At 37.2% G+C, this 21,934-nt stretch overlaps 1 protein-coding gene across 3 annotated transcripts in view; it reads right to left on the bottom strand.

Annotated features, from left to right (window-relative positions):
- EIF2AK4 (eukaryotic translation initiation factor 2 alpha kinase 4) overlaps positions 1-21,934 on the bottom strand; it is a 106,112-nt gene that overhangs the window by 60,539 nt on the left and 23,639 nt on the right. For 2 of the 3 annotated variants that reach the window (XM_043988619.1, XM_043988620.1), the window contains exons 5-9: positions 17,219-17,299; positions 15,084-15,232; positions 7,933-8,048; positions 4,561-4,718; positions 385-920 (exon numbers count right to left, since the gene is read on the bottom strand). In XM_043988619.1, coding sequence (XP_043844554.1) covers positions 385-920; positions 4,561-4,718; positions 7,933-8,048; positions 15,084-15,232; positions 17,219-17,299 — 1,040 coding nt within the window. Of the gene's footprint in view, positions 1-384; positions 921-4,560; positions 4,719-7,932; positions 8,049-15,083; positions 15,233-17,218; positions 17,300-21,934 lie in introns of those variants that run through there. The other variant, XM_043988621.1, reaches the window with a different exon arrangement.

Below are 21,934 nucleotides of genomic sequence, written 5' to 3'. Positions count from 1 at the left end.
GTCTAAACAGGAGTGCCTACTGTTAGTCCCTTAAGTGGAGGCAAGAGACAAGTCTGACTGGCAATGCTAAGGAATTCTCTGTTTAGGGAGGATTTGGGTATTTGACCACAGTAAGTCCTGAATGGTTATGATACCATGCAAAAGAGTCCACAAAAATTTGAAAGTTGCTCTAGTAAATCCTGAAGAAGACTGGAGGACATAAGAATTAAGCTGATGTGAAATACTAGTAATCCAGCAGAAGATGGAAAACAAGCCATATAGAGAGGGAAAATCAATCAAAGAATTGGTTCTAAGGCAGCATTTCAAAACTAGACTTTCAATGTCACCAATACTCTATCAATACAGTTGAACACGACAATCAAAAAGAATATCAATGATACTTACTTCTTTAGAAAATCTTGGAAGTCAGCTGGTAAGTCATTAGGGATGGTGACAGGGTACTCTTTGCTTTCTTGACCCTGACTGAGAGAAAGCAATAAGAGGCCCAGACGCCACACATCACCTTTCTTCCCAGTTTTGTTTGGCAGAGCATCATCACTAAAACGAACTCGAGTTTGCTCAAAAACATCTTCCTTGCAGATATCTGCTAAGCGTTTAGCAATACTGTAGTCTGTAATCTTGATGTGTCCCTCAGTATCCACCAAGACATTTGAAGCACTCAGGACTTTGTGTACCACTGAATTACTATGCAAATAATCAAGGCCAGATAGAAGCTGGGATGCATAACTTCGAAGCTGATCAATAGGAAGTGGGATTGCTTTGCTCAGATATGTAGAGAGAGAAATACCACTTATGTGTTCCACTAAAATGTCCACAACGATAGAATCACCCTTTTCTCTGAGGTTCATAGCTAGATAGTGTACTACATTTGGATGGCTCAATTTCACCAGTGAGCTGAATTCTGCTTCTGCCCCTTGAATCTGGTTAGAAGAAACACAAAGTTTACCTTGCATTAGTCAGAATTAACTGCAATTTAGTTTTGTAATGGAAAATGTTTAGAAAATTCATTTTCAAAGACAGAAACAGGAATAAGTACTGCATTGGTATAAAACTGATAAAGTTGGGAAAAACTTAAGTCACTGTCTATATATGTAATCAGTAATTCAGTTCATATCTCACTCTGTCAAAATGAGACAAAAATGGATAGATAGATGTATTTATTCAAATTTGAATGTTACCCAAAAAAGTCAAGTTCCTTTCTCTTTTCCAAACTTTTGATTTTGGAATTAAAGTTTGATACCAGATAATTTTCATCAATTAAACTTGTTTTTTTGATGAAAAACAAAAGTGAAACAGTAAAAGTTAAGTTTAGTAGTTTTTAAAAATCAAGTCATTTTCAATTCTTCCTCACCTCATAAATAAATTTTAAAGTTTATTTTCAAGCCATTTTAGAAGCAATTATAGACTCAAACTGTTTGGGTCAGGTTGTCTAATGGTGTGACATTAGCAATCAGGAAAAAGAAAAAAATAATGTGATTTCTTATGTTCAGTACTACAAATTCTTGCTAGTTCTTTGTCCTAAAAAACAATTTTGACATACTTTAAGGGAAAAATAGGCAAAACCTAACCTAACGATCTTAATTAGTTTTATGAAAACATGACTTTAAGTGAAATATTATTGCAGAAGGGTTGTTGGTTCACTGGCAACAATGTTAAAAATGGAAGATACTTTCTTGGACAGCTAAAATTCAGATTTCAGAAACTTAAAATTAGTCAATGCTAAGTCTCTAGTATAGCTGGGCTGTGCTTCTTAAATGCTAAAATATTTGAGATGAGGAGATCTGCCACACCAGCAAAATGGGGAGAATAGTAGATAAAGCTGGGTGCCATCAGAATTACTGGGGTACAGGGAGGAAGTAAGAGAACGGTGGGAACTAACTTGCAGAAGTTTGGTCAATCCAATAGTATTTTGGAAGGTTGATGGGAAAAGTGGCTGTTTCCTCCCCAGTAACACTAAACACTAGCTTAAGTTAAGAAAGCTGGCTACTTTCATATAAGTTGGGTGTGTGTGTGTGTGTGTGTGTGTGTGTGTGTGTGTGTGTGTGTGTGTGTGTGTGTGTGTGTGTGTGTGTGTGTGTAAATTTCTTTAAAAATAAAAAGTACTGAACACATTTGGGGAAAATATAATCTATTTCCCCTGAAGAAGTGAGCAGTGGAAAAGAATTAAGTCAATGAGTGAAAGGGGGAGGGGAAATGATTAATAGTGTATACTCAGAAGTGAATTCCTCCCTTCTTTAAGAGATCGAAGTAGAAGTACAACTAGTAAGAGAATGATATTAAACATGCAGAAGTTAATTTTTTTTTAAACTCAAGGAAATTTAATAAATTCTCTCTTATTCTTTGTATTACAGAAGCAGCTAGATAGAGTAATTAACTTCATGTTTCTTATTGTGAAGAGGAATACCTGTGACAATAATTCATGCATTTCAATAACAGCATTTCAAGGCTTATAGAGTACTTTTCTCACAACCACCCTATAAAGTAGGTAGTAGTGCAAATAGTATTAGTTCTATTCTACATTTGAAGAAACTGTGGCTCAAGAAGGTTAAATGACTTACCTGAGATGACATACTGTTGTTAGAGCCAGAATTCAGACCCATTTATGTTCTCTTTCTATTAATAACAGCGAATTATTTGTATCTGATAATTAACATCTTTCTATGATATTTGGTAATCCAGGAGAATAGAGATTAAATCTGAGCATGGGGGCAGAAATGGTCCAGGTACCTAGGAACTGGCTGAAGAACCCAGACTTTAGCACGAGGTATTATGATAATTTTTTAGTGACAGTATTGCAAAATGATGTTGGCTGGTCCAACTTTATGTGAGGCATGCTGATATAGTAAAACTGCAAAGCAACCCCATGAAATATCCAATCACTGCCTTTTGTCTACCTAGTTTCAGTTGGAGAGATGGATGGACCCTGTACCAAGGGGCTGGGAATAATAGTGAAAAGTTGAAAAAGCTATGCAAGATTAGAAAGTGTGGTGAAAGTTCTGATCCCCCAAAGCAGGGTGAAGATGGCAGCAGGGAATTGGGAAAATAAGGAGAAAAGTGCATTGTGAAACAGCAAAACTTGCTCTAGGCATCCTCAATGTAGGTGCTCATAATAAAACACAGCTAAGCAGCTCAACTCTAAGCCATTTTTAAAAGCTCATCAAAGAGGGGCAGCTAGGTGGCGCAGTGAATAAAGCACTGGCCCTGGATTCAGGAGGACCTGAGTTCAAATCCAGCCTCAGACACTTGACACTTACTAGCTATGTGACCCTGGGCAAGTCACTTAACCCCCATTGCCCCACCAAAAAAAAAAAAAAACCCTATAAAAAAATGATCCTCTCTATCTCCTGTTTGGTCATAAATTCCTTTTCCATAGAGCTGACAGGTAAAATTTCCATACTCCTCTAATTTGCTTATATCACCCTTTGTGTCTAAATCATGTACACATTTTGATTTTATCTTAACATATGGTGTGAAATGCTGGTCTAGACATAGTTTCTGTCAAACTGCTTTCTAGTTTTCCCAACAATTTTTGTTAAATAGTGAGTTTTTGTCTCAAAAGCTTAGATCTCTGCATTTATCAAATACTAGATTACTATGACTATTTTACAGTGTATTGTATATCTAATCTATTCCACTGATCTACCACTCTACTTCTTAGTCAGTAGCAGATTGTTTTTACAATCACCACTTTGTAATACAGTTTAAAATCTGCTACTACTGGGCTATTTTCCTTCAAATTTTTTAAACCGATTCCCTTAGCATTCTAGACCTCTTGTTTTTCCAGATGGATGTGGTTGTCATTTTTTTTCTGGTTCTATAAAATCATTTTTTGGTAGTTTGATTGATATGGCATTGAATAAGTAAATTTTGGTAGAATTGTCATTTTTATTATATTGGCTCAGCCCACCTATGAGCAATTAATATTTCTTCAATTGTTTAGATCTGTCTTTATTTGTGTGAAGAGTGTTTCGTAATTGTGTCCATATAGCTCTTGGGTTTGACTTAGCAGGTAAACTTCCAAGTATTTTGTATTGTCTGCAATTATTTTAAATGGAATTTCTCTTTCTATCTCTTCTTGTGGAACTTGGTTGATAATATATATAGAAATACTAATGATTTATGTAGGTTTACTTTCTATTCTGCAACTTTGCTAAAGTTAATTATTTCAACTAGTGGGGACAGCTAGGTGGCGCAGTGGATAGAGCACCAGCCCTGGATTCAGGAGGATCTGAGTTCAAATCAGGCCTCAGACACTTGACACTTACTAGCTGTGTGACCCTGGGCAAGTCACTTAACCCCCATTGCCCCACCAAAAAAAAAAACAACTAAAAAAAAAATTATTTCAACTAGCTTTTTTAGTTGACTCTCTAGGATTCTAAGTATGCCATCAGATTAACTTCAAGGAGTGATAGTTTTGTTTCCTCTTTGGCTATTCTAATTCCTTCAATTTCTTTTTCTTGTCTTATTGTTATAGATAGCATTTCTAGCAGGCCATTCTTTTACTTAGTCAGTACAAATGATTCCACTAGCCTAAAAATGAAGAAAAAAGTATTTCCCAACCTGTTTTTTGCACTTATCAATTTTCTCTCTTTCTTGACTGGTAAGGAACTGCCCCATTTTCTCCTGCCACTGAAGTATCCATTCATATATGAGGACAAAGTTGCCAGTGGCTGTTTCTAAGGCGTTATAGGTTAGTTTTCCAAGCTGTGCATCATTGTCTGTAAATAAAACAACAAAGAAAGAAATGAACTTAAATTTCATTGTTATATTTTCCTTTGGTATGATAGACAAAGAGAAGCACTTACAAAGAATTGAGAGGGACAGAAAAAAATATCTGACAAGGAATCACCAAACTGAATATCAAGGCCAAAATTTCCTATTGCCTACATCCTAATCAAATTCATAGTTACATGAACATAGTTACATAGTTACATGAGCAAAAATGCTCTCAAAATACCAAAAACCAAAAAAAATTGAGAAGCTGAAAATAGTGAAATTCTATGAAATTTTGTTCTGATTAGTGGGTGCAGAGAGAAAGAATCTGGGGCATTATCTCAACTTCATGGAAAAAGACTATTCATTAGAAGAATTTTAAAATCCATCTGATAGTTTCCTGAACACAAAACTGCCTTCTTAAAAACAACACATGCTCAGTAAATACAAGTGCCTACTTGTATCAGGAACTGGTCTCAGGGAAGGTCCAAAAAAGGTGACTGAATGTGGCTATTTTGGGCAAAATATAAGAGATGGGAAGAGAATTAACTTTATTTAGTCAAAGACATATGTTCTCTTTTATTTTTTTGTGAACCAAACCTTTGGAAAACAAAAGAACTTAGTCTTTAAAATTGCTATCTTATTGTATAATTATGATTTGTTTCCACTTGGAAAAAAGTTAAAATGACAGTATACTTTTTAACTTGGATAAAGAATTATTATACTGATTTAACTGATAATCAGAATGCAGAAGCAGCTTCTCATTAACTATTGTTTTTTTATCGATTTGTTACTAAAATAAGCATTTTTGTAAATTACTGATTACAGCTGTCTAATGTGTCACAAATGATTTCTGAAGTTTTTAGACAAGGGAAAAAAAATCCAATTTTCTTTAGCATTGACAAGCTAAAGAACAAATAGAATACAGCATCTAAGCAGTCAGAAGTACATTTTCCTAAATATTCACAGGATTTTAGGCATGCTGTTACTGAAATAAAAGTTATCACAAACTTAGTATGTATGACATTCAATGTGATTTCCAGTGTTACATGAAAATTTCAGGCTAATAAAAAGGGAGAAAAATAATAGGACCAAAGACATACTGCAGAAGGAATAGGGGAAAACAGTTAACAATTGAACTTTGCCATGAACCAGTGTATGCTAAGAATGATTTATAAACTAGTCATTGTGGTGTTTCATTTTATCCCAAATATATGCATTTTCTTCTTTGAAAGTTTGAAACCTTTCAATTGAAAATGATGGCTAATCAGTCCATTTTTTAAAAAACAACTTTGTAGGAAACCAAAGCACATTTTAAAGTCTATTCCTGCTGTGGGAAACAAATAACTTGGTTTTATGAAGATCCTTCAAAGTGCAAATTTACTTTCTAATTAAGGTCTTAAGTAAGGGCAATCTGTTTAATGAGTACTAGCGAGACTCTCAGACAAAGGCAGTAATGAGCAGTAGGATTAGGATTAATTTACCTCCCTAAGGTCCCCAGATCTATGAACAATGAGCTTTGTACGGTGAATTTCAAATATCTCTCAGACAAGTAGGTCCAATGCCAATCATTTTCATTAAAAATCTGAAGTTTGCCCTGTAGTCAACTGGTCACCAATTTTTACAGAATGGTCACTGTGTGCAGAATATTATATTTAGGTACTATGTAATCAACTTTCAATTAACCAGGAATTAGCAAATTTGTAGATTATCCCTGTCCTTTGTTCTTTATATTTCCTCCTATCTACTGCCTACTTTTTCATTATTTTGCTATTCATTTTAACTCCTTAAGGAGGATGGGAAGTGGAAAAGAAGGGAGGTGAAATTCAAGTAAAAGCTGCTTATTAAAATTCGTTTTTGCATTATCTGTGGATTATCCAAACTCTTTCTGCCCCCACAATACCAGGTATAGAGATGGCTTATCTCTTAGAAAGATATAAGTAAGGTACATATTATAGGGCAAAGATACTAGATTCTGAAAGACTATATAAAATTCTTTATTACTCAGCAAGGACAGTTCCAAAGGATAATCTTTTTAGAAAGTGCTTAATAAAACATAACCCAAATTGGCACCTCCTAATTAGATACCCAATAAACCAGAAGAAAAAGACAAAAAAGCAGATATCACCAATTTGTAGAAAAGGTATTTCATAGTCATTAATGGGCTACAGGGCACTAAAAACTCACATTAATGTGCAAATTATTTTGTCAACAGCAGATGCCTGATGATCCTAATACCTGAAATTGAAATTGGCTAATACATCATATTTGGTATTACTGCGTACTCTCCTTTAAAAAAAACTCAGATAATTAAAAACTACATTATCCAACTTATCCTAATAACAGTCCCAAGAACAGAGATCACTATCTCTCTTGTAGATGGAGAAAATGAGACCCAGAGAATGTCAATGTGATTTGCTTGGAATCACACTGATGTTGTTCCTCTGAATCAATGACATCAGGAGGGTGAAGTCTTGACTTCCAAGTACATTGGATTTAAATGAGACAGGGCTGTGCAAAGTCATAATTCTTACTCTCTCCTCCAATCATCTGAATCCAGTGTCAAGACATAGGTCAGGAACACTGGCAATGGCCAGGAATACAGAGGGAGACTTTGGCCTTTTAAAACTAAGGTCTTTCCCAGGGTTCAGTTTGTCTGAGGCAACAGCCACTGAGTGATTTAAGGCTAGGTAAAAATGAGTCAAAAGACGGATGGCCTAGTTTGTTTACTCAAAAAAAAAAAAATCTGGGAAGGGAAGTTTCTGGTCTAAACACTAACAATTGCTATTTACAACTCACTCTGAGCCATCAAAACCCAAACAATGACCATTCAGTGAAAGCCAAAGTAATTTGGATTTAAGGCAGTCAAGTAGTTCCATTTTTTTATCTACACCTGGTTTTCCAAAGTTTTAGTTCAAGAAATCTTAAATTAGACTATGAACCAAGGATAGGCAAGACTAGAACTCAGGATGTTTCATATCAGTCCAGAGTTCTTTCTATAAGACCACAGTGCCTCTTAGGATGTAGACAGTGTTTTGGGGATAATGCCAGCAGTACCTCCCTTATGTTGTTGTCAGGGTCAAATGAGATAAAGAATAAAAAACATTGTGCAAAATTTAAAGGGTTATCTCTTTGCATCAATAATTATCATCATACTACCATTCTTCTTTATGGCCATTTTTGGTCCTTAAAATAAATGCATGTAGCTAGTTTACTCACCAATACATTTCCCTTTGTGCACCGTGAGCTGATTAGGATTACCCATACTGAAATACAGGATTTCACAAGAGCCAGGAGAATCTTCACTACTACATATAGAATACTGACGTTCTCGCCTTAAAAATAAATTTGGACAATGATTTTCCTTAGCATTAAACATGGAAAACCCATTTATTTGGAATCTGATTTTCTACCTGTCCCCATCTAAGTAATGCAAGGAATTAAGATGATTTATAAATTGTGCAAATGTGGCTGATTTGAGCTGTCTCAGTCAATGAGGTACAGCACTTACACTGGCACAGAAACCAATGTTAACTAAGCAAAAAGCTGACAAGTTATATTCATAGTGTTGGGGAAAAAGCAACAACCAACACACATTTTCTATCTACCTGTCAGTCTGAAATTGGCTTCGCTGTGAAAGCCGTTTTAAAATATGAAGGATGGCATTTTACGCAGCATCATCTATGTGCTTATTCGCCAATATTTTATTTCAGGTACAGGATTTAATTTCTTCACATTTTCTAAAATAGGTTAAGAAATACAAGGCGTTAAACAAAGTAACAAGACTGGGTTTTTAACCAACATGCCACAACACAGACTTCCTGATAAAGTTTCTCTTCAAGGAAATCACCTAGGAAGGTAGGCTCTGATCTCTTTCTATTTGAGGAAGTGAGGACAGGTCCTGTAGTTCTCTTGGCACTGAAGGAGCAGTGTTTTATGTCAGGGTTTCTTAAACTTTTCCCATTCATAACCCCTTTTCACCTGAGAAATTTTTACTGACCTTGGGTATACATGTATGTTAAATAGGTATACATAACCTTTTAATGTTGCCAAATTTTTCGTGACCCCCACCTGACCCAATCTGGGGTTTTGACCCACAGTTTAAGAAGCTTTGTTCTATGTCATCTAGGGCTCAAAATGTAAGACAATGATGGAGCAAAGCAAAGATTTCCCTTCCATATCCCTAACCCTTTACCTACTGTGGAGGAGCTGGGGACTGCAGTAACAAGGGACATCTTGCAGTAACTATTTCTTTAGTAATAACTCTGACAACAAATGACATCTTTAAAATGCATTCCAAAATAGTGAGAAGATGCAAAATGAATTTTATGCGTTTTGAGGGTGTTACCTTTACCAATGGTGTCAAACAGGAGGCCAACAAAAACTCTTAGTGCAGACTGCACCAGATTAAAGTGTAATTGCAAATGGTTAACAAAATAAATAAAAATACAACACTGATGATGTTAACTTGTGATTTTCTAAGTCAATATTTGGCCCACAGAGATCCATATCTATTTGAATTTACCACCACTGAACTATACTACTTTCACACTTCCTAAATGATTTACAAAAAGATGCTCCCTTCTCTAATGACAGCTTCTTACAAATAAATTTATCTTTTAGTTTTATGCATATGTACATTTTTCAGATTTGGCTGCGAGCCCATGAACTAGCTGGATATTTTGTTCTATTTCAAGCTGCTTGGTAATCTGAATTAAAATGCATTTTAAAGGTCTATGGCACTAAGATAGACATCGTAAAAAATTAGATTTGATTCCTGTTTGAGATCTTAATTTTAGAATAACACTGATACAAATGAACAAAGAATATTTAGACTGCTGGACAGTCATTGATTATGTATAATTAACTCTTTAATTTTGGGCTAATGGAGGCAAAGAGAAGCAATGATAAGATGAAACATCAGATAATGCAACAATCATCTACAGATAGCTTTAGCATTGCTTTATATATATACACACCCATATACATGTAAACAAATACACAGATCAATTAAAATTCAATAGATGTGAATAACCCTTGAAGGACTGTCTTTCTAATTGAAGTTTAAACATTTAGGGTGATTCTCCCTTAGATTCCCTAAACTCTCACTTCTTCAGCTTCCTTAAATCCCATCACCTACTCCTTTATTCCATGTTCATTTCTTCATTCTCTCTTAATAATAATAATAATAATAATAATGTAATATTATCTCATCATTACCCATAAGTGTTCTACTTTTCTAATTAAAAATTCTGGCATTTCTCTATCTGACTAACCACAAGCTCCTAACATTCCATCCATCCTTATTCTTGACCTCTCCTAAACTCATTCTTCAGCCTTAGGGAGACCTCTAATCCCTACTGCCCCTCAGTACTTTCTCAGTCTCTGACACCCACCATCATGTGCCTCTGGATAAGCAAAGCAGGAAGAAGTCACACTGATTGAGTACATTATAAATTCATGTTACTCAACTTCAACTGAACTCTTAGTGCAGCAAGGCAATTCTTTTATTCTCCCCAATCCATTCCCTATCTCACTTCCCACAAAAGTTTTTCAAACCTTTTTTCCCCCCTTTCTCCTTAAAACACTCACCCTTTCCCTCTTAGTTTACAGAGAAAATTGAAGCCATTTCATGTGTACTCCTCACCTCTTCATCAAAGTCCCTTCATATTCCCCCAGTCTCTTCTTTCCTCCAGTATCTGACAAGGGGACTGTTCTCCTTGCCAAATACAAAACCTCAAATCTCTTTGTCCACCCTCCAATGCAGATCTTCCACTTCTCACCTCTCTTCTAAGTAATACACCTGCATTTCCATCTGCCTAAAGGACCTCTCCACAAATATCTTTCCACCACTTCAAACTCAGTATGTCCTGATTCAGGCTTCTTATCTTTCTTCTATACTCCACTAATCCTCTATGTGGAAACACCAATTCTCAAGACCCTTATGTTTAAAACCTTGGAGTTTCTTATTTTCTTTCTTCTTCATATCTTACACCCAGTCTTTTACTAAGTCCTATCAATTCTCCCTTGAGAACATCTCTCTAGTACCTATTCCTTCCTCTTTATTCCCACTGCTATTTCCATTACACAGGTTTTCAATACCGCCTATCTCATTCTGCACTGGTCACTTGACAGGTGTCTTTCAATAAGCCTTCCCTGTTTCCTCCTCCCACCTCCAACATACTTAATACAATACTTTTTTTTTGCACCTCTCTGATGCACTTATGATGTGTTATTGTGTATTATAGTTGTGTTTATCTTATCTGATACTAAGTTATAAGCTCTAAAGAAGGTAGAGGAGATAGCTCATGTAAAAACTGAGTCTCCTGTATCATCTAGTACCTAGCTTCTTAAACTGTGGGTCATGACTCTATATGGGGTCATGAAAAATATGGCAACAGTAAAAGATTATGTATACCTATTTTATATACCTATATACCCAGGGCAAAGTTTCTTTGGCAAAAAGGGGCCATGAGTGGAAAAAGTTTAAGAAGCCCTGATGCAGTACAGGACTTAGCACACAATAAGTGCTTCATGTTTACTGAATGAATGACCTATTTCAAAGAGATGGTCTCTGTTGAAGTGAGCTGTGACAAACTGCAGGTGTTATGTAAAGTAGTTTTAGCTAACATTTTTGTTATAATCACTAATTGAAAGAGATTCTGCTTTATCCCTCCTGATCCCTTGCAGGAGTCTGGTGTTTGCTCAGATGTATAACTAAGAAACCCCCAAGATCCTCCATCATTACCCAAGGATCAGTGCTCTAAAGCTGGAAGGAACCATAAAGGTTTCTCTCTACCACCTTATCCTAAACCATTCCTTTTCCACAAACTTCAACCTAGAATGAAGGACTAGAAGGATGATTTCCATAATTAATCCCCAAAAGACAGATGAATGAAGTCATAAAATAAATTAAATTGGTTCTTTTGATAATAGGGCTGCTCCCCAGCATTCCTAGCGTATTTCGATGGGACTTCTACAATTCTAAAATAGGATGGAAACTTGGAAAATATTTTATGGGTCTCATTAGCACCAGCGGGATTTAATGACTGTCACTTACATAATTCTTAAAGGATACATCCCACTTATCTCCCCCCAAAATCCTATTTTAGTTTGGCTGATTTTCAGCGCTACACCAAATTTGAGAGTGTTGAGTAATTCTTCCAAGGGAAGGCCAGATGAGTAAACCAGTCCTTGACAAGATACGCAAAGAGTTTAGAGACCACATTACTTAACCTGACTAAATAAGGATTAGTGAAACTAAATCAATTCAGAGTCTTTGTTGAAAGTAACTCACTGTTTACTGTCCTCTAAATAGATGAGCCTCTTTCAATATGTATAGAAGTACAAATAGCTCTGTAGTTATAAGGATTCAAATTTCAAAAGCTTAAAAATCTTATACAAAGAACTGTTTTCACCTAATTGTGGAATTCAGCATATAATCTGGTCACTCTGGGCCTCTGAGTCCTCCTTTGAATCAAGAATACTGTAAGTAAGTACAATGTTTGACCCAAGTCAATAACAGGAACCATGTTTATGTAGTTTTTTGCTTCTAAGGACTTCAAAGTGCTTCAGATCACATTTGTAGGCCATCACTTTTATGAAGAAGGCAGGGTTATCAGGGAGTTTTCCTGAATTTTATATGGCTTGCAGTACAGAGAAATTAAGGCACTTCTACAAGGCCACAGTTGAGTGACATATCAACACCCAGATTTATCTGGCCCTTAGCTCTTGTCATCATATCTGAGTTGAGGAATCTTTTTTCATTAGAAGCCACAGTTTTCTGTAAAAAGTTCCTGACATGTCATAGACAATAGAGGACACCAGTAATCACACAAACAATGCAAAAAAGTTACTGCGTTTTCTTCACAAAACACAAAAAAGAAACATGCATCACTTCTCTCTTCTTAGCCTTAACAATCCAAAGTCCATCTTTTCCTTGTGTTTGCCATTGTTTGAAACCTATTTATGGGGGCAGCTAGATGGTGAAGTAGATGAAGTACCAGCTTTCCTCAGACACTTGACACTTACTAGCTCTGTGACCCTGGGCAAGTCACTTAACCCTCACTGCCCCATTAACAACACACACACACACACACACACACACACAAAACAAACCCACCTATTTATTATTTTTTTTAAGCAGACCCTCACCTGTTGTAATATAATAAACTACTAACTAGAAATCTGACCAAGGAAATAAATCATAGTTTGTGGAAAACACCACTAAAGTTCTACTCTAATAAACCACGTGTTGTTTTTTTTTTTGGTGAGGCAATTGGGGTTAAGTGACTTGCCCAAGGTCACACAGCTAGTAAGTGTTAAGTGTCTGAGGCTGGATTTGAACTCAGGTCCTCCTGAATCCAGGGCTGGTGCTTTATCCACTGCGCCACCTAGCTGCCCCCTTGTTTTGTTTTTTTTTAAGGAAACAATCACTGCCCTAGTAGTAAAGGAAAAAAAAAAAACAGTTGTTCCATAAAATCGTAGAAAAATCTAAACCATTTTACTCAACTAAGTCAATGTTTTGCTATGCTAATTCTCTGTACTTGTATCCCCAGAGACTGATAGCATGTCTGGTACACACAGTGTGTGCTTAATAAATACTTGTTCAGCAAGTGCAAAATAATATAACCTCCAATGGATACTAAGTGCTAAAGGAATGCAGATTAACTGGGGGCTTTGAGGCACAGCAGTGAGCAGGATAGGGGTGAGATTAATGAAGGTTTCAGTAACTCCCAGGACAGAAGACTTTAAGGCTCAATCCCACTTTAAGACTCTGTAGCTTCCATTCATAGGCTCATGCTCATCTTTTGATTAGTTTGTTTGATGACCAATAGGAACCACATGTCTCTCCCATATTCTATTGCTGTGGAAGAATGACTCATTTCTTGTTAGCAAGCCATACGACTGCTAGTTCTGAAACTACACTTCATATTTATAACTCCATCTCTATAGCAAAACTCAGTCTGTGTCCCAAATCAGGAGACCAGGAGCAACCCCCACACAAATGCAGCCCCAGATGGTAGGAACACTGACTTTTTCTTCCTTTTTCCTGAACCAGGCTATAGAGGCATTATAACATCCAGAAAGAAAGTAGGGAGAAGAGTTCTGGTGGCCTCAATAAGGTTAATCCTTTTCTGGAACAGTCATTCTTATGTAAGGAGCCCTGTAGATCAAGAGCTACTTGGGTTTTTTTTTCCCCCTCTCCCTCTCCCGTCCCCGTCCGTCCCCCCCCCAAGACAATGAGTGTTAAGTGACTTGCCCAGGGTCACACAGTTAGTAAGTGTCAAGTGTCTGAGTCCAGATTTGAACTCAGGTCCTCCTGAATCCAGAGCCGGTGCTCTATCTACTGCACCATCTAGCTGCACCCAGTTAAGAGCTACTTATACTTATCCTGTAAAATTCCCCAAATTTACGTTGATTGTTCAAGAAGTCAGAAAGGAAAAATCCTATATTGTAAAATTTATATTGATCATTCAGACCAAGGAATAACTTTTTAAAAATCTCTTCTACAGTATTTGAGTATCGGAAAGGCAGACTAAACTAGAATTAGAAATATAATTGGGACACTTCAGAGTATGGCCTTTAATGAAGTTTTCTAATAAGAATGAGTCATCTGGGCAAGTCACTTAACCCTCATTGCCCCACCAATGAATGAATGAATGAATGAATGAATGAATGAATGAATGAATGAATGAATGAATAAAGAATGAGTCAGGGGGACAGCTAGGTGGCACAGTGGATAAAACACTGGCCCTGGATTCAGGAAGACCTGAGTTTAAATTTGGCCTCAGACACTTGACACTTACTAGCTGTGTGACCCTGGACAAGTCACTTAACCCCCACTGCCCTGCCAAAAAAAAAAAAAAGAATGAGTCAGTAGGGGGCAGCTAGGTGGCACAGTGGATAAAACACTGGCCCTGGATTCAGGAAGACCTGAGTTTAAATTTGGCCTCAGATACTTGGCACTTCCTAGCTGTGTGACCCTGGACAAGTCACTTAACCCCCATTGCCCTGCCAAAAAAAAGAGGAAAAAAAAACCCTAAGCAGCTTTTGATCTACACGGCTCCTTACATAAGAATGACTGTTCCAGAAAAGGACTGAGTCAGTGCAGGTTTAAAAACATGTTATTTAGCAAGTAGAATGTTCTCTAATCATAACCCTGTATTATAAGTTACATTTAAACCTTAAAAACTGATAACACTGATAATTTACTTTTACACTTCCACTAAATAGAGTGGATAATGAATTATAAGGAGACTCTCCAAATGATAAATTATTTAATTTACCTGTCAGCCCCTGAATGTTTCTCAAAAAAGCTCACTAGAAATCAGTGTGCATCCCCCACACCGAAAGCACCAGGTACATACTTTGATCTCCCTGTGGAGTTTGCACGCTGTTTAACATGGCCTACGTGGTCTAGGGCACCTCCATTTATATTGACAGATGGTTTGTACCCGGTTAGATCTTTCCTGGAGTTATGATCTTGGTTTGCTAAATTGGCACTTTCCAAGCGTTCCTAGAAAAGAAACATCAAATCAGTCTTTGATAGAAGACTCCCATGGTTTTAACTGTCACCTGTATTCAGATGAGTCCCAGAACTATATATACAGTCTTAGTCTCTTCCCTGAGGTCCTGTATCATTAATTACTTATTGAGTATTTCAAAATGGTTGTCCTGAAGACATCAACCTCGACATGTCAAAAACTGAACACTCATCTTTCTCCCTATCCCCAAATTCTCTCTTCTTCCAAATCCCCCTATTTCTGTTGAAGGCACTACCATGCTTCCAGTTTCCCAGATTCATAACTCTGATATTATCTGAGATGTCTTATTCTCTTCCACTCCATACATACAATCAGTTGCCAAATCTTGCTGTTTCTACCTGAACAACATCTCTTGCTTCTGACTTGTTCTGCCACTCACACAACCACCACCTTAGTTAAGGTTCTCATCACTGCTAGCCTAGACTATTGAAAGGGCCTTCTAATTGATCTTCTTGACTCCACTCTCTCACTACCCTAATCCATCCTCCCACACCCCTGGCCAAAGTAATTTTCCTTACACACAGATCTGATCATGACTTCTCTATTCAATCTACTCCAATGGCTTCTTATTGCCTCTAGGATCAAATATAAACTATTTAACTTTTAAAGCTCTGCACAACCTGGCCCCAACCTATCTCTGAACAATAATGATAATAATAATGGTAATTATTCATATAAACATTTATACAGTATTTTTAAAATTTCATCTCATCCTTATAACAAGTCTGGAAAGTGCCATAATACTCATTTTATACAGATGAGGAAGCCCCCCCTCCCACACTCTTGTAGCCAAACCAGACTTGTCTCTCTTCTTCACATATAAGACTCCATCTCTTTTTTCTGTACCTTTGCAATGGTAGCCCCAAATGTCAGGAACGCCCTTCCTTTCTTCTTGGAATTCCCTCTTCTTTTAAGATGCGGCTAAAGTACTACCTTCTTCATGAAACATTTCCTGATCCCCCTCATTGCTAACGCCCTCCCTTCCAAAACACCTTCTACAGAATGACTTTGTATACATTTGTATTCACTTTATATTTATGCTGGCTCTCTCTCTCTCTCTCTCTCTCTCTCTCTCTCTCTCTCTCTCTCTCTCTCTCCCTCTCCCCCCCCCCCCCCATTAGAACTAGGTCTTGGGTCCAAACCTATTGTTCCTTCCCATTGCTCCAAATTGTACTCTTGTGTTTTGGTAGGCCAGACTATATAAGGATCAATCAAAGGCACTAGGAATGTCTAGCCTGGAGAAGAGGATGCTTATAAGGGGCCTGAAAGCTGTTTCCAACTATTTTAAGGACTATCATGGTGAAAAGGAATTGGAAACCTGTTCCACTTGGCTCCAGAAGACATAATTATCAGTAATGGGAGGTGGTGGTGGTGGAAGGGAATGAAAGATAAGCAGATTTGGGTTTGATATAAAATGAAACTTCCTACCAGTTATACCTAATCTAAAGTTTATGGACTGCCTAGAAGGAGGTAGTGGGTTCTCTCTTGTTAAAAGTCTTCAAGTAGGGGGCAGCTAGTTGGCTCAGTGGATAAAGCACCGGCCCTGGATTCAGGAGTACCTGAGTTCAAATCTGGCCTCAGACACTTGACACTTACTAGTTGTGTGACCCTGGGCAAGTCACTTAACCCCCACTGCTCCGCCAAAAAAAAAAAAAAGTCTTCAAGTAAAAGCTAGATGATTATTTGTGAGAGATCCTGTATATGTGATTCTTGGTAAGATGCAGGGTAGTGGGACAGGGAGGTTCTGAGATCCCTTCCAATTCTGACATAGGATGAGAGATCTAAAGTTGGAAGGGCCATGTTTGATTTCCTTTTTAAAATTACACATCCCACCACTGTGATAGAACCTGTGATAAACAAAAATAAAAGGGAAATTCTTCATTAATGGTAAATTGTTATTTAAATATATTAAACCGTCTGTTCCAGTAATTATTGATAGAAAAGGTAATTTTTAATACCTGCTTTGCCATTTCTTTCCTTTTTTTCTCTTCTCTTTTCTCTTCTTTTCTTCTCTGAATCTCATGAAGGATTTCAAGTTGCTGAAATAAATCATACTGCTATCAAGTCTCAGAAATCCAAGCAAGATAAATTAAAGAAACATGAAAAAAAATTTTTTTTAAAGCTCAATAATTCAAATCATCTCTTGAGAAGACCCAAACTTGAAGTGTTGTTAGTATTCAATGTATATAGATCTATTTTCTTGGTGTTTATATCCTCACTTATGCAGAGCTACTAAATTCATCATACAGCAAATAAATTATGAACAATAACCACTTCAATAAACTGCTCAAAAATTTGGGAGCTGCTGCAACAGATCAATTCACCACAACAAGGCTCTACTAGTCAGCATTTATCACCTCCCAAATGGTATGAGTCTAACAAATGTACAGTCACCTACAAAATTAAGGAACAGAACCCCTTCTAAATGAGAGGTAGTATATATAACTTATTAGGTAAGAGGCAGTGACTATGTACTAGATGGGACTCAACAAACAGACACTGTTAAGATAAAGGATAAATATGATGAAATACCAAAAATATTGATTCAAAAACTTATGAAATAAAAAATTCAATAAGTCCTAATTTTTAAAAAAATATATAAAAAATATGATGAGAAAAAAAAGTTTTTCAAAATGATAGTTAAGGGCCACTTCATTATTCTGAGTATTAACTGTCTTAACCCATCTCCTTTTCTTTTGGTAGGGTTTTTTTTTTTTTTTTTTTTTGGTGAGGCAATTGGGGTTAAGTGACTTGCCCAGGGTCACACAGCTAGTAAGTGTTAAGTGTCTGAGGCCGGATTTGAACTCAGGTCCTCCTGACTTGAGGGCCGGTGCTCTATCCACTGTGCCACATAGCTGCCTCCATCTCCTTTTCTAATAAGCCATTTCCTGGAGGATATCTTTTATGCCACTTTTTTTTTTCCTCAACAGAAGTCATCGTTTATAAAAACTGTGACCTATTTATGCCCACCATGCATATCTCTATTGCTTTTTAGGTCACATGTAGTTTTGAGTCTTTGGAGAGTCTAATACTCTACTAGTTGCAGTGGTATAGCAAACCCAAAAGAAAATGGTTTTTTGTGTCAGGGAGCAGGCCTGAGATCATTACAAGCCCAGTACAACTTCTCAAAAATAATCCAACCCGGTCTCTTCAACATATTCAATTCCTGGCCCATTTATTTATCCATTCACAATTTCTGTTCAAGGCTGATGAACTGATGGTTCATCAGTGACTGCTCATCTAGCTACATGTCACAGTCTGGGCAAAAGGTATTCTTTCTTGATTTGTTTTTTTCTCTGTGTTGTTAAGCTAAACTTGTTTGAGTGATCATGTATTTGAGGCATTCATAGGTAACAAGTAACAGCATTTCATGGAATCTTTGGTCATCTTGGGTTGCAGTGCTTATGATGAAGAGAAGTAAAAAGATAAATACAGTTCATGAGCCAATATTTGTTAAAGAAGATAGGCTGACAGAAGGTTTTATGACAATTTGATAATCTTCTCCAAGCCAAGTCAACATATGAGATTCAGTGAATTCAATACAAAGGTAAACAAAGGAGGGGATAATGAAAAACCTTCGAAAATATGATTCAATAGTGAATATTTTTTAAAGCCAAACTCAGATGATACCTTCTACAGAACACGAAATACCAAACAACACAAAATATAAAACTCAGTATATCTACCAATCAATTGACAAGCATTTAATAAATATCTACTCTGTGCCAGGTGCTGTGCTAGGCACTGGAAATCCAAGAACAATAACAGAACTTTTCAAGGAGCTTATGTTCTATAAAAAATAGTGCTACCATTTATATAGCACTTTAAGGTTTACAAAGTGCTTTATGCATATTATTTTGTTTGATCCTCACATTTTATTGAGAGACAACATGTACAAATATAAGTTTAAAAAAATAAATACAAGACAAGGCCATTTGGGAGAGGGGCATAGTAGCTGGAGGGAGGAGTCAAGTGTCCTGTAGAAGGTGTCATCTGAGTTTAGCTTTAAAGGAAACAAGGGATTCTAAGAGGTATTAGTGAGGAAGGTATACATTTCAGGCATGGGGAACAGCTTGTGCAAAGACAGAAATGGCTGACAGAATGTCATGTGTGAGGAACAGTAAGAAGGCTAGTCATGCTGGACCAAACTGTAAAAAGTGGACTAATGAATAATCAATCCAAATAGGTAGACTGGAGTCAGGTTGTGAAAGACTATAAATACCAGATATAATGTATATCTGAGTCTCCAGGCAACAGGGACCATGGAAGTTTATTGTGTTGGGCAGCGACATGGCCAAACAAGAGCTTTAGGAATATGCCTTGGGTATCTATGTGGAAAATGGTTTGTGACTTGAGATGGAAAGACTTCTTAGGAAATTATTGCAATAATTTCTAGTCTAGTTGAGAGTTAATGAGGCCTAAATTAGAATAAAGCCATGTGAGAGGTGCTATTGAGGTAGAATTAACAAGATTTGGCAACTGACTGAATATGTTCAGTGAGTGAGGAATCCAAGATAACTCTGAAATGACAAGATCAGAAAGAAGGTGGTACCCTTAACAGAAATAGGAAAGCTCAGAAGAGGGTTGGATTGGGGAAGGCCAGTAAAGGTAATGAATTCTGTTTTGGACATGCTGAGTTGAGATGTCTTCAGGAGATCCAGCTCAACAGTTGGTGAGAAAGGACTAAAGGACTAAAGTTCAGCTGAGAAATTAGGATGGATGTATAGATATGGAATTCATCTGCATAGAGAAATGAATTAATGAGGTTACAAAGGGAATATATAGAAAGAAGAAGATACAAGAGAGAGCCTTGGAGGTACATTCACAGTTAGGAGGCAGGCTCTAGATGATGGGCCAAGAAAGGTGTGAGAAAATAATGGGTTTGGGGATGCCCAGAGGCCCCCTCCCTAAGGGGATTATATTAAGATTGATTGGATTGACTTTGCTGATTAACTCACTTAAAATTGACTTGACTGAAACCACACCTGCCTGAAAGCCTGGCCCTGAGGGGGTGTATTCTCTGAACTCTGACCTTGGCACTCTGCTCATGGACCACCCTCAAGTCCAGTAAACCAATAGACTTGAATGATGCTAGCCAATTAGCTTTGAGGAATGTAGAAGGGCCACCTCTCCTTGGGACCCAGAGGAAGCTTCCACTCTCAGTTAGGCTCTCAGACTCACTCTTGGAGGATTTGGAGGAAGAAGCAGGCCAGGCTGAGCTCTAGGCTAGATAGGCCTTTTCTTAACTTTCTGAGCCATGTGCTAGCTATCTTTACTAATATCTAATATATTTTAATAAATGCTTAATGCACCCAAACTGGTACTAAAGCTTCTAATTTATAAGTAGCAATATGTTAGAAACCCCAGCTAATTTTCCCTAAACTTGGGACAGAAATAAGGTGACCACATATAATTTTAAACGCCACAAAGGAGACTGAAAAGATTTAGTCAGATAGGAGAACTGAGAGAATAGTGTCATGAAAACCTGAAGGGAAAGAGTATTCAGGAGAAAAGGTTGGTCAACAACACCTTGCTGTAGAATTTAAGAAAACAAAGGCAGATAAAAGGTCAATAGACCTGGTAATAAGAAATATTGGTAACACAGGAGAGAGCAGTTTCAATTGAGTGTTGAGAACAGAAGCCAGAATGAGAGGAGAAGTGGAGGCAATGAAAGCAGGCAACTTTTTCTCAGAGTTGAACTGTAAAAGAGAAGTGAGATTAGGATGATAGATAGCTTGAGGGTCAAGTGAGGCCTGGAAATGTTTGTAGGTAGCAGGGGTCAGGTCAAAAGGAAGACAGGAAAGATAACTGTGGGACAATTTGCCAGAGGAGAAGGGAAGGGATGGAACCAAGGGTACGTACAAACAAGGTGGTTGTTCTGGGCAAGAATGGCCATGTCTTCATTAAAAATTGGCGTAAAGAGGGCAGCTAGGTGGCGCAGTGGATAAAGCACTGGCCCTGGATTCAGGAATACCTGAATTCAAATCCGACCTCAGACACTTGACACTTACTAGCTGTGTGACCCTGGGCAAGTCACTTAACCTCCATTGCCCTGCCCCCCCCCCAAAAAAAAAATTGGCGTAAAGAAGGAGAGAATGGGGGATGATGCTTTGAGATGTAGATTAGGAGTTCTCAACGAATGGTCTCATTTTTCTTAATAAAATACGAGGTAAAGCCTTAACAAACAGAAAATAACCCATTACAAATATGGAAGTAATTTCTGAGTCAGACATCTTTGTATTGTTAGACCATAACTAGTTTGAGCAAACATCAAAATCAAAACTAAAAGAGAAGAGAGAATGAGAAAGACATTGTTGGCAGCAACAACCATTTTCACCTGATCAAGTCAGATAAGATATTGATGGGAAAAAATGGATAAAAGAAAAGACATTGCTGATTATCAGTACATTCTAGAGGTTTGACTAACAGAAAACGATAATTACAATTAGGCCAAGGGAACAGAGAGATGTCATCAGTCAGAAAACACCTCAACTTCTTGTTAAATGGAGAAAGATAGCAGTCAATGGCAACACCAATTTACAATAAAAACTCATTCATAAAACATTAAGGAGGTTGGTAGTAGACTCTGGGCACTCCTAGGTCATAAACTATCAAGAACAGTAGAGAGAAAAATGACTCTGCAGAAAGACTGGCCTGGGACCCAACTAGGCTAG

The sequence above is a fragment of the Dromiciops gliroides genome, chromosome 2, assembly GCF_019393635.1.
Source record: "Dromiciops gliroides isolate mDroGli1 chromosome 2, mDroGli1.pri, whole genome shotgun sequence".
Lineage (NCBI taxonomy): Eukaryota > Metazoa > Chordata > Mammalia > Microbiotheria > Microbiotheriidae > Dromiciops > Dromiciops gliroides.
Note: the sequence above shows the minus strand (reverse complement) of the source record. Positions and strands in the feature narration are given on the sequence as shown.